Raw genomic sequence first — 12,956 nt, 5'->3', positions numbered from 1 at the left:
TAGGGGGTGTTGGGGAGTCTACTAGAGGACAGTTGGGGGAGAATCTAAGGAAATGGGGCTTCGTTCTACGTTGGACCCTCTCGGAGAGCGGGCGCAATGCTAAGACTGGGTGTCTCAGCAAGTCTTGTCTAGAAGGAGGGGACCGCCAGCACAAAGATAAGCCATAATTGGTAAAGAACTAACAGTCACTCATTTTGGCCAAGCGAGTGGGGTGGTGGTTTGCAGGTGACTCGGTGTCTGTGTTTCCTTTCCAGCTTAGGTAAAATTGTGACGTGGCCTTGTTTTGTCTCATTTTATCCTGGTAGTGAAGCACCCTTGTCTGGGCTGGTGTCCTGCCAGACTGTGCGACTGTTACAGGAGAGTGACAGGGCTCTTCTGAACACCAGGGGAGGCTCCATTCTCTTTCTGGTCCAGAGAACTGCCTGTCCACAAGGTTTATTCTTGGGCAGGAGTTTCAGACCCCATCATTTCATGACCCTTCAGACTCGCTGGTGGCAGCAGCCCCCCCCAGCACATGGCGCTATAAAGTGGGGGTGCCGCATGCCTGAGACATGGGCCACCGGCATGGGTGAAGGCACCTTGTGGGCCCAGGGGCTCTCTAAGACAGGGCTCCAGAAGTTACCCTGGGACCACTGCCCAAGCCACTTCTTCAGCCCATGTGACGCCTATCTGGAGGTTAACGTGAATGACTAGGTGGTTAGGGCTGTGATGAGTGTCTCACATACTCCTCTTGTCCATAGATGTCGACGAATGCTTCATCGAGGAGCTCAGTGCCTGCTCTGGGACGGAGCAGTGTTTGAACGTGGAGGGCTCATCCCAGTGTACCTGTCATCCCGAGCCCCCGGCCTCGGCTCCCCAAAAGCTGAACCGCACGTGTGGAGGTGAGCAACCAGGCCCTCCCAGCTGGGGGAGGCATGGCAGAAGGGGATCTGCTCAGGCTAAATGGTCCACAGGCCACAGAGATCCTCGTGTCTTGCAGAGACGGCATGACTGGCTTGTGTTCCGAGGAAAGTCCCTTAGTTCTTTCCTGCATACTGGATCACATAGAGAGCTCTTCTTGCACTCGTCCTTGGAGTTAGTGAATGTTTGTGTATGTGCTGTCCACGGCACTGGATGCTGGTAGTAGAAACGTGTACAAATAGGTCACAACCTTTGCTCTTGGGAAACTCAGTAGAGAACACACCAGATGCTTTCCAGGCTTGGCATGCTAGGAAGATGCCTATATAGCTTATTGCTTAAATCGGGACCCTTCCGAGAGTGAAGGGGACATGATCAGTACTTAGGCTGGACTGATCTGAGCTGTCCCTGTGACCACATGGTTGACCTAGATGACACCGACAAGCAAATGGCTAGCTCTGGTCCAGGCAGGTCAGGGGATGTGACAGGTGTGTACCGGGCACTGGGTCTATGTGTTTGGCTTCTGCCTTCAGGGGACTTCTAGTAAGAAGTGGCTGCGTTTTAAAAGTGCTATAGCATCCATCAGCAGAGCGCTGGAATCTGGGGGCGGAAGGTGGTGTGGAGAGGTGGAATCAAGGTATCCATTGGAAATAAGCCCTTGGGACTTGCTGATAAATTCGATGGAGGAGAGGAAGGGGGATGAGGCAGCACGCCCACGTCCTGGTTGAACTGTGAACATGTGGTGATGCCCGGGTGAGTAGGGGTGGCGAGGGTTATCAGCGTTGTCTTTGATGATGGTAGTTTAAAGTGAGATGGGGATGGAATCAAGGGTCCATGTCAGGTGCTGACAGAGCTGGATATTTGGTGCTGGAGCTCTGAGGGGGCCACGCTACACGCATAACTCTGGGGCGCCTGCATCTAGCTGGCACGAATGCTATGGGCATGGCTGGGAGAAGGGAAGGGGGGCTTGGCCTGGAGTCCTTGTGGGACGAGGTGCTGACACATTGCCAGGGCGAGGCAGGAGCAAGGCGGGAAAGAGCCTCCGGGGGTCAAGAAGGAACCATCCTTCACAGATGTGTCCCCCAAAGAGGCTCAGACAACGAGCAGACCCGGAGGAGGCTTGGACTCTCAGGAGGGCCTTTTCAAAAGATGGCAGATGCCAAAGCACATTTGTGTGCTGGTGGGGAGAGACCCTGGCTAATTCTGGCGGCTCTGGGACCCAGGTCCAGCCTTCCCTCCTCTGCGAGGCCGTCCTTGGACCGTCTTCTCCCCCTCCCCGCAGGCTGTCCCCAGCTGGTGATGACAGTCACCTGCAGCTGCTCTGGTATGCGGCTCAGGGCAGGCACGGCGCCCACAGCCTGCAGGGGTGTCTGTAGGTGGCGAGCCCCAGGTGCTGGCCCCTGGGGGCAGCTGGGGTGGTGAGTGGGGGATAAGCAGCTGGAACCCCAGCTCACGTGGAGGGAGCAGTGAGGGTCAGGTTACCCTTCATTCTTTCACTCATTCATCCGTGTATGCGACACACTTTAACGAGTGTCTGCTACACGCCAGGCACTGTTCTGGACTGTTCCTGTCCAAGAGCCCGTGCTCCCTTGGCTCCCATTTCAGTGAGGAAGACAACACAGATGTGGACAAATTCCAAATGTGGGGCAGTGGTTGGGCTACCAAGACGAAGGAGAGTGACGGGCGGGGTGGGGCCTCAGGTGTGGTCTCAGATGCCGTGGCCGGGGCTGGCCCTTGGACAGGGTGGTCTTTGGGCAGAGACCAGAGTGCAGTCGGGAGTGAGCCCACAAGGCAGGAGTGCAGTAGCTGAAAAACACAAGCCAAAGCTGTCCCCATGCTGACCCAGGGCCTGCAGCTGCCCTCTCACGGCAGAAGGGGCTTTGCAGATGGGATTAGCTAAGGGTCTCGAGCTGGGGTCGGTGGTGGATTCCTTGTGGGGGCGGTGTCACCGCAGGCTCCTTCTAAGAGGGAGGCAGGAGGCTCAGAGGCAGGGAGAGGAGACAGTCGAGGGAAGCAGAGGGCACACAGGTGCTGTGCGTGGTTTTGAAGGTGAAGGGACCCCTGGCCACGGAGCCTGCGGGAGGCAGGGTCTGCATTCTCCCCTGGAGTCTCTGGGAGGAGCAGAGCACTGCCCACACCTGCGTCTTCAACTGCTGACCGCCAGAGCTGTAAGAGTGGATTTCTCTTGTTTTATCACTACGTTTGTGCCAATTTGTTACAGCAGCTTCGGGAAACTCATACATGGAGTGAGGTCAGGCCCCAGTGGAGGCGTGTTCACGGTGGAGTCCAGGAACCAGGAGGTGGTGGGGATGGAGCACGGAGGAGGGGGCTGGGGACAGGGGCAGGACCCGGTGGGACCCACTCTGCAAGGTGTGATAAGGCCACGGAGATTCTTAAGTCTTTATTCTGGAAACTCGTAGGCAAATACAAGCCCAGAGAGGAGTGTGATGAATGTCTGCTGACCCCCTGGGGACCCCTCTTGCTCCGTCTCTGTCCCCATATGCTGCCTGCCCCCAGCCTCATTATTCTGAACCTCCTTCAACATATCACTCCATCGGTCACACTCCAGGATGTATCTCTAGGAGATGAGAGAGATTTAAAAAAACCCAAATACTGGATCATATCATCCTTTAAAAACCCAAAACCACAGCTCCTTAATCTCATCAAACACCCAGTCTGCTGACATGTCTCATTGTCCCATCACCATCGTAACTTTTTGACAGTTTGTTTGAATTGTCGTCTGGGGGTTTCCCTCTCCCGTTTCTCCTTGTAATTGCTGGAGGATCCGGCGCCCCTTCCCCCAGCTGAGTTTCCCGTAAGCTGGGATCTGCCAGCTGGCATCCAGGGGCCCTCAAAACCTGTCCCCAGTCTCTGGATTTTCCAAACCACAGTTGGCTTTTCCTTTAATGGCTCATCTGATGAAGCCAATGGATCCCTTCCTAAAATGTTCCCACATGCATCAAATATGCATGATGACCGAGCAGACCGACCATCCTGAGACACAGCTGTCAAAATGTCATGACCCCAGATAGTGACGCAGCTGCCTGAAGCCAGGCCATCCCCTCTCTTTCGGTCAACGGTCCATCGCTGGACTTGGCTGCACTGTCTCCCCACCAGCAGCCTTCATGTCCCAGAGATTCCTGGAGGAACCTGGTCCAGTGTCCCCCCTTTACTGCCCAGATTTCCTGAAGTACCTGCTTGAGAATCCTGGTCTCAGGGCCTGCTTCTGGGAGAGCCCAAACTGAGTTGTAAGCTGTGCACATGTTCGTGCATTGACCAAATCGTGCAGTTCAGCAGTGGGAGAGATGAGCACAGATGATGCTCACAGAGGCCACACTGTCTGTCCTGTGGTACGAGACTTCAGTGGTTTCTGCCGGCACCAAAGTCACGACCAAAGGAAAGGCTACATTCTAGTTAGATCCTAGTAAAAATAAAGAATCGTTTTCTCATCTACATTTTTGGACCCCTGACGTCTGTGTACGATCCCATCCAGGTTAAGAACCCCTAACTGGGTGACGGGCATTAGGAGGGCACGTGATGTGATGAGCCCGGGGTGTTACACGCAGCTGCTGAATCACTGACTGCTACCTCTGAAACTAATGACGTGCTATACGTTGGCGAATTGAGTTTAAAAAAACAGAGAACCTAATGCAGAGGTAACATCAGATTCAGATTCAGGTTTGACCTTTTCTTGGCAAGACTGCTTCATACGTCGTAGGTGCTGTCATGTTCTTCCGTGATACGGGTTGTCCCTGTTCCTGAGGGCTCAGTGGCAGGAGAGGAGCAAGCAGGACTTTGGCAGGACTGTCCTCTGAGTAAGAGACTGAGTAAGGGACTCCAGAGGGCGCCCAGCGGCAGACGGGATGACCTGACGCACCTGTGTCCAGGTGCGCTCTGCTGCTGGGTGGAGAACAGACCAGAGGGGTCGTGCAGACCCCGAACCCCGTCTGTCCTTCCTTAGTGATGGAACTGGGAGTTTTCTGTGGAGATGTGCCCATTGCAGAGACTACATTTCTCTACCCCCTTGGCAGGTGAGGTGGCCACGTGACTCATCTTAGCCAATGAGAGAGAGTGGACGTCTCTACGGGAGTTGGGAAGACTGCCTGAGGGTACTGGCCCTGCTGAGATCAGGCTGGACTCAGCAGTAGGGTGGCCTAGGCCCTTTTCGCCATCTGAGCCACATGGGGACCTTGAGGTTAGACCCTAGCGATGGGGGAGTGAAGACAGAGAAGGAGCCTGGGCCTGAGGTGCCACAGATGTTCTCCACGTGAGCGGTACACTGTGGGGTGCAGCCCTGTCCCGTGGGCTTCCTCCTTTGTGGAGCAGCTGATCCCGGTCTAATGGAGTTGGTGCAGGGCACAAAGCAGGGAGCCAGCAGGTCTGCCAGGGTACCCGGGAGCAGCAGCTGGTGATGGGACAGTGGGCGCGGTGGGGACAGGCCCCCCCAGGACAGCGGGGCACGAACTGCAGGCAGGGTGGGCCGGAGAAGAGGCTGTAGGACAGGGCACCTTGTGATGCCTCGGCACCCCCTCTCCGATGGCACAGCCTAGCGGCAGATTCAGCCCACTCCATGTGGCCGTGGAGAGTCCATTCCGGAACCTGGTTTATTACTTTAACAACTTGTACCAGCAGAAGAAGGTAAAGGCCCTCTTGGCGGCCCAGCACACTGTTTTTATTTCCCCCTGCTCCCTGCTCGATTTTTTATGCTGTTGAAATCCTGCTGTCCATACAGTTTTGTATCCTGCTGTCTTCACTCACTGTTATGTCATATGAAGTTTTCTGGAAGCCAACTCGTCTTCATAATTAGGATTTTCGATGGTGGAGTAACAGAGTGGTTCCCCTTACATGCAGTTTCATGTTCCCTGGGGTTTCCACGGGGTCACTTACCCACCGTCCACCGCAGCATGGGAAGCCTGTGATCTTCCTTCTGACGTGTGGTCCGAAGGTCAACAGCAGCCTAACCCTAGGTCACAACACCCACGTGACTCACCTCGCTCCCCTCGTCATGCAGGTGTTTTGTCATCTCCTGTCATCACAAGAAGGGTGAGCGCGGGGCAGCGAGAGGTTTTGAGAGCGAGACCACATTCATGTAACTTTCATTTCAGCATGTTGGTAGAATTGGACTTTGTTCGTTCCTGTTGCTGATCTCTTCTCGTGCCTGTTCATGAGTTCTGTTATCATAAGACGGGATACAGACACATATATGGTGCTACCCGGGGCTCGGGCGTTGGCCACCTTGAGATGCATCCCCCGCGGATAAGGGGGACCCCTGTAATCATCTATAGCAGTGATATGACACTCTGCTCTTTTCCTCAAGGTGGGGGGCGTTTAGCTTGCTTCCACCATTCTGCCATGAAAACCAGAACTTTCGTTAACATTGTGAAGTGGCTATGGAGCACATTGTTATCATGGAGTTTGAGTCAGTCATTTAATTCATATTCCCTTTGAAAGGGACAGAACAGTGAGGACCCTCCCTTTGTTCATAACAACAGGGCCAAGAGCTGCTTAGCACTTAACGCTCCCTGGGGCTTTGTAATAAGTGATTTATGGTCTCACCTCATTTAACCCTTAGGACCACCCCCCCCACCCCCCAGGAGGCACCTGCCCGTATTGTGCTCATTTTCAGAAGAGAAACGCCAGGTAAAGGAAGGTAGCTATTGGTACACGGTCCCAAAGCTGGTTCTAACAGCCCAGGCCCTGTCCACCGCCGAGGCCACGTTTCCTAGGGCGCGCTGGCTGGAGGGCACTGCTCTCATCCTGGATTATCTGTTTCCGATCCAGAGCGGCCACGGAGCATCTGACAGGGCGCGTGTGGCCCAGTGGCCATGCCCCTTCCCCCCACATCGGTGCGTAGGGCCAGGAGCCGGCCAGCACTCCAGAGCAGTGGAGCTTTCTCTTTGCTGATGCCGAAGCTGACGGGGTGATGATTGACTGACTCTTCCCGCTCTGCTGTGGGGAAGGGGCCAAGGCCGCGAGCTGATGCTGGGAAGCGGGCTGGTTCCCAGCACTGCTGCATGAGCGGGAGGCGTCCAGGGTCAGTCCTCTCCTACTGGAATGTTCCATCTCACAGCAGAGGAAGCTCTGTGGAGTGAGGAGGCTTGTCTCCTGGTCACTGCCAGTGAGCCTCTGCACTTGGCAAACGGTAGGCACTCAACCAATATTTGTCAATGAGTGAAAAGGCACGTTGGGGTGGTGGCTATTCCTAGGTCCCTGGATGTTAAAGAAATTCACCTGCCGGCTGCACTTCTATCAACAAAACACTCCTCTGGTTTGCGTCACGACTCTGGAGTCTGACTAGACGTCAGCCCACCCTCCGTGCGCAAATGTGCCCACAGAGCTTCGCACAGACCACCCTACCTCTCCCGTACTTGGCCTCCGGGGGAGAGTCCTGTCCCGTCAGCGAGCAGAGAAGGTTGGAATACAGTAACTGAAAATACCCTGGCTAGCAATCTGATATAATATTAGACTATGTATAGTTAGGAATGTTGCCAGCCACACTGTGCCATGCTACTCGACGTCCTGAGTTGCAAGATTCCTTCAAGATAAGGGGCTGCTCGAGAGCGAAACAGCACTAGGAAAAGCTGCACCCCCGACCTCACTTCTAATAGGCAGAAAAGACAAACAGTTTCCAGATCAGAATGTCAGTGAATCCCAATTGCTAAGGGGAACAGCATGTGTTTTCCATTTAGAGGCTAATATAAATGAGCAATCTGCTGGAAGGGTTTGGAGGTACAAACCCGTGGAAAATCCAGCACAAGTTTCAGCTGCTTTTCTAGTGAAATTAGTCATCCAATTAATGACATGCAAGGCAGCTGGATTCTTGCACAAAACAAAAGTCATCAGATATACCTCACGGCTCCCGCCTGCTATTCCGGGAACACGTTCTGTTTTTAGGATCAGGTGGAACTGTATTCAAGGTCACCCTCACTCCTTCCGACATGGTCTCCTTCCCAGCTGGCACCTAATAGCTACTCAGCTCCATGAAGAGCCGTCTCCCAAGCCTGGCGCTTGGTGAGGGCAGGGCTGCCAGCGGGAGAGACAGCCAGGGCCGGCGAGAAGCAGCCGTTCGCTTCACCCGTGCCAACACTCCTCACCGGCAGTCAGGCTTCTGACAATTGGAGGCTCAGAACCTTGGCTCGAATCCTCAGCATTTCTACCTTTCCAAGCTTCAGGAGTCAAGCCGACGGGCTCGAAGGAAAAGAGGAGCAGAGGCCACCCCGGGAGACCACAGGAAAGGCAGGATCCCCAGGAGCCCCCGAACTGCTTCGCCAGAGATGGGTCAGGGCTGCCCGGAAGAAACGGGGGTCCAGACCCGTGGACACAGGGAAGACGATGTGCGTTGCCCAGACAAACGTCAGGTCCCAGGTCTGGCTCACGGCTGCAGGATGGGGAGGCCTCAGGTAGCAGTGCCCTCGGATCACGCAGGGTCAAGAGTCAAACAGTATTTTCTGGGGACACATTTTAAGAGGAATATGTCGGAAAGCTAGCGGGCAACGAGAAGGTGTCCTGTGACTGAAGGAGGAAAATCCATGTCAGAGGGAAGGGGTCGAAGGACCATTTTCTCCGGGTCACAGAGGTGGGATCAGCCTTTGAATGTTGGAAGATGGCTGACGGGCAGCCCCATCAAGACCTTCCAACACGTGGCACCGTCCTGCCAGTTGTGGCCTTGAAAGCTAGCAGAAGAAGAGCTCAGTTCCTGGACGGCTTTGACAAAAGCAGCATGGGCCAGGTGCCGAAAACCACAGCACCCGACCCTGTCACTGCCCTGGAGGGCAGAAGTCCAGAGCCAGTGTCCCCGGATGGAGGCGGCCACAGGTGTCCTCCGGAGGCTGGGAGAATCCGGGCCATGTGGTCTCCATCCCTGTGGCTGCGTGCCTGGCAGTGGGACTGCTGGACCCTATGGTCATCCTATTTTGAATGTTTTGAGGAACCTCCGCACTGTCTCCAGAGTGGCTGCACCCCATTCCCCACCAACGGCGCAGGAGGGCTCCCCACTGTCTCCTTCCCGCCAGCATCTCGTCTCTTGTGGTTTTGTTTTTAGCTGTTGGGACAGACGTGAAGCCGCATCTCTTTGTGGTTTTGATCTGCATTTCCCTGACGACCAGTGATGGCGAGCACGCGTGTCTGTTGGCCATCCGATGTCTTCTTTGGAGAAATGTCTGTTCAGATCCTTTGCCCGTATTTTAATTGGATTGTGGGTTTTTTTGTTTGTTTTGTTGTTTTGCTATTGAGTTGTAGGAGTTCTTTACACGTCGTGGGTATCGGCCCCTTATCAGACGTATGATTTGTGAATATCGTCTCCTGTTCTGTAGCTTGTCTTTTCACTTCATGGGTGGTCTCCCTTGCTGTGCAGGAGTGTTCTGTCGCAGTCTGGCGTTTTCCCACTGATGGATTTTGCTTTGGTTTGCTGATCTCACTCGTTCTGTGCTCACAGACTGCCCTCCCGTCCGGGACTACGTGACCCTCAACGTCACCAGCAGCAGCTTCCGGGTGTCTTGGAGTTTAAACTCCACCCGGCCCCGCACGTTCCTCGTGCGGGTTTACAAGGCGGGGGAGCTCCTCCGGAGCGCCAGGACCACGGGGAGGACCCTGCAGGTGGCCGGGCTGGAGGCCGGAGAGCTGTATGTGGTGAAGACCAGCTACCAGGCGTGCGGGGCCAATGTCACAGCCACGCTGACTGTCAGAACAGGTAAGTGCGCTGGCACGTGATCCGCTTGTCACCTGGGAGTCTGTGGACCCACCTTCGTCCTGTTGGCCCCGAGATGCACATGCTCCTTCGCCCTATTCTCAGGGCAGAGGCTGTCGCCGGCCTGGTGCCACCCTCCCTGGGGGGCGGTCGGGGCTCTGCGTCCTCAGAGCGGTGCCGTGGTGGCTGTCTGTGGTCTTCACGGCTCCCCTCACGCCCCTACATCTCGTCCTGTCCGGGGGGCTCGCTCTCGCACCTGAGGTGACCAGGGACCGCGGGGAGCCCATCTTCTGGTTAGAAGGACTTAGCAGTCAGAGAGCACGGAGAAGAAGTGTAATAAAGCGAACACGGCCGCGATGTTCGTGCCCTGAAAGAGCTCTTGTGACACCGAATTCCCAGGGCTGAGTTCCCAGACCAGAGCTGAGCATCATCGGAAATCCTCACGGGCCTGTTTCATGTCCCACATGAGGAACCTGTCCAGCTAACGCAGTGCCCCCGGATGGGTCCATGAAGCAGCTTCCTCTCACCCAAACAAACACGTTATGGGCGTGAACCAGCGAGTCAGCTCTGGAAAGGGCAGTGGGTGTGGCTGGGGTGGGGGGTGGGGCTCTGCAGGGAGCTGACCTTGCCCCGTCCCATGACTCTTGTCTCCTTTCGGCCTGGCCCGGTGGTCCCTGAGTGGGGCAGGCCTCGGTCAGGTCTGGCGCTGGGGGCGGGAGCTGTATCCTGAGCTGGCTGCTGGCTGGGGACGGTGGAGTGCCCAGATATGCCGGTCTGGGGACAGAGCACAGATACCACGGCATGTGACACCCTGTGGGGTCTGTCTCAAGTAGAGATTAGTGCCAGTGCCAGGGCAGTGAATGAATGAGGGATGGCATGAGCTGGCCTTTGAGGACATGGCCCTCTGCCCTTTGTGAGCCGATTGGGGGCTGGCTCTTCCTAAACTGTCATAGCTCATAGAACGGGCACCCAGAGGGCTCCCCCGCCGCCCCAGCCATGAAACACGCAAACCTTGGGGCATGAGGCTTCTGATTTCGGAGCAGGCAGCGCCTTATCTGCTCATTCTGTTTTCCAGGTACTGTGGGAGTAAGTGGAGGGAGCACTCTTTTCCCTAGGTCATCCTGGGAGTGAGGGCACACCGCAGTGCTCCCCATACCCTGCTCGCTGCTGTCCCTCGCCCCCCGCTCTCTCCCCAGCTCCTCTCAGAAAGGATAATGTACCGAGCCACTTCTTGTCTAGCAGGACATGCCCTGGGAACTTTCCGACCCGTGCCTTCGGGAAAGTTCCAGAAGACTCCTGAATTCTCTTCTTTCCCCAGCCTTGGTTTTCTTTTCCTTCTCCGTATTGTAAAAATGCCGTTTGTGTGCACACTGCTCTGTTAAGGAGCTCGATTCACCTTACAGGCTCTCTATCTAGTTAATTCAGCCGCGATAGGAGCCGGCCACCTAGGGAGGCGGTGGACATAATGGCCACAGTGGGTACAGAGCCTTGTGGAGAATCCGGATTCCCCGGGCATGGGTGGGCGCTGACCAGGAGGATCTGTGCTGTGGGAGGGTCGAGGCTGACATCATCGGGACTCTTCCTGCCCTGAAGATGGGCAAGGGTCCAGAGGGGCCCTCATCTGGAAACACACAGTATACAACCTGGCGACCTTTCTGTGGCCCTTTGTGGTGCCTGCACACAGTGGTGATAAACTGCGCCTCGGGCTCAACTTGCTCCTTTGGGGGGAGAAGCTCTTAGGTCATCAGAGAAGCAGAGACGTGGTGGGACCTGCGGTGGAAGTTGGGTTCACTTTCGGTGATGAAAGAGACACGTGTTCCCCGCCCCATCATACTTGTCCAGCTTTGCTTATGTCCAAGCGAAGGGTGCCTCCCTTGCAGGGTGACTGCCCCGACTGGTTTGCTGGGGACAGAGTAGGTTCTCCGGGTGGGACTTTCGGGGCACACACCTGGAGAGTCCTGGGCAAATGGGGTGCATTGGTCTCTAAGTGCTGTGGCCTGGGTGGGACCCGTGTGAGGACCTGGCTGGCCGTGCGTGTGAGCGGGACGGGAAGGCAGCAGCCACACGGGGTGACAGATGGCGGGAGGGGCCTTCAGACCCTGTGTGTCGTGGCTGAGTCCGGGCTCCTGATGGTGTGGGACATCTGCTCCTGTCCCGCCGGCCTCTGCTCTGGCTTAGAAGCCTGTGTATGTCGGGAGGCTCCTTCCCTCCAGCACAGAGGTAAACCGTCCTTCCCTCCGTGGCCCCCACCGAAGCTCCCTGTCCCGGACTCCTGCCTCCATGTGTCATGGAGGACATAACAAACAACCCCCAGAAGAAGAGACTTTCTGGGGAACGGGGCCTGCAAAGCATGTGACTGTGCGTCACCGATTTTGGCTAATGTGGGTTATTGCTGTTGCAGATGCCCGCGTCTTCGAAGTCACCATCCGCGTCCTAAACCGCAGCGTGACGAAGGAGCTGCTCAATCACAGCAGCCCCGAGTTCCGGGACTTTTCTCGACAGCTGCTCGGCGAGGTAAAACCGGAGTTCAGACCCGGTGCCCTGCGGGGGCGTCCGAGCGAGACACCCGCACGCGCCAGCTCCGGCGCTGAGCCCCTCCTGAGCGACTGCACCACCCCAGGCCAGATCCTGCACTAATTACCCAAGCGCTCCCCCTTATGCGGCACTGAACCTAGATTTGGGGCCAACTGTCTTTGAAAACCATGCTTTGGTTCAAATGGGCTTTTGATGGTGCAGCCGGGTTTTCTGTGGAACCTTCCATCTTGGGGGCCCTGGGCATCTATCTCTCCCCCTGCTTTGGAGTGGCTGCACTGGGGAGGCATTTACCAGGGATCCTGGCGTCCATCCCTCTCCGTGGCTAGCAGGGGACAACAGCACACAGCCCGGGAGGACCAGGCCAGTGGCTAACACCGTCTACCCTTGGGTGGACAGACCAATTAGAGAGCAAAGGGACTTGCTAAACTGTGGAGAACCATGAATGGTCTAAGATTTTATCTTTCCTGCAAACTGGTAAGTTAGGCTGTTCCTGTCAGGTGGTGCTGGTGGACGACGTGGGTTTCTGGGGTGGAGACCGAGGGCTTTATCCCCCACGGCAGAGCGGGCAGCGGGAGTGTCACGCTGGTGACAGTTCCCTCTGGGTGCCAAGTCCCTCAGGGGTGACGTGGAGGGGCCCGGGGTTGGGGTGCACACAGCAGGTCACAGCTGAGGAGCTCTGAGCTTAGGGAAACTGAATCTTGTAAAGGGCCAGGAGCAAATCTGCCTAACGTTGCTCCAGAAAGGGACGCTATCTTTATGGAGGCAGACGTGAACAACTCTGCCCTTTGCTCTGAAGGGGCCACTGTCTCTCTCCTGAGGCTGTTCACCCCGCAGACGT

The 12,956-nt window shown here is 56.1% G+C and overlaps 1 protein-coding gene across 3 annotated transcripts in view; it reads left to right on the top strand.

The window, feature by feature from the left end:
• Positions 1 to 12,956, top strand: part of UMODL1 (uromodulin like 1) — a 63,128-nt gene that overhangs the window by 15,465 nt on the left and 34,707 nt on the right. For all 3 annotated transcript variants that reach the window (XM_034655293.1, XM_002922445.4, XM_034655286.1), the window contains exons 6-8: positions 741 to 881; positions 9,332 to 9,586; positions 11,985 to 12,097. In XM_034655293.1, the coding sequence (XP_034511184.1) occupies positions 741 to 881; positions 9,332 to 9,586; positions 11,985 to 12,097 (509 nt within the window). The remainder of the gene's footprint in view (positions 1 to 740; positions 882 to 9,331; positions 9,587 to 11,984; positions 12,098 to 12,956) is intronic.

Source organism: Ailuropoda melanoleuca, chromosome 1 (genome assembly GCF_002007445.2).
Source record: "Ailuropoda melanoleuca isolate Jingjing chromosome 1, ASM200744v2, whole genome shotgun sequence".
In the NCBI taxonomy this organism is placed as follows: domain Eukaryota; kingdom Metazoa; phylum Chordata; class Mammalia; order Carnivora; family Ursidae; genus Ailuropoda; species Ailuropoda melanoleuca.
Note: the sequence above shows the minus strand (reverse complement) of the source record. Positions and strands in the feature narration are given on the sequence as shown.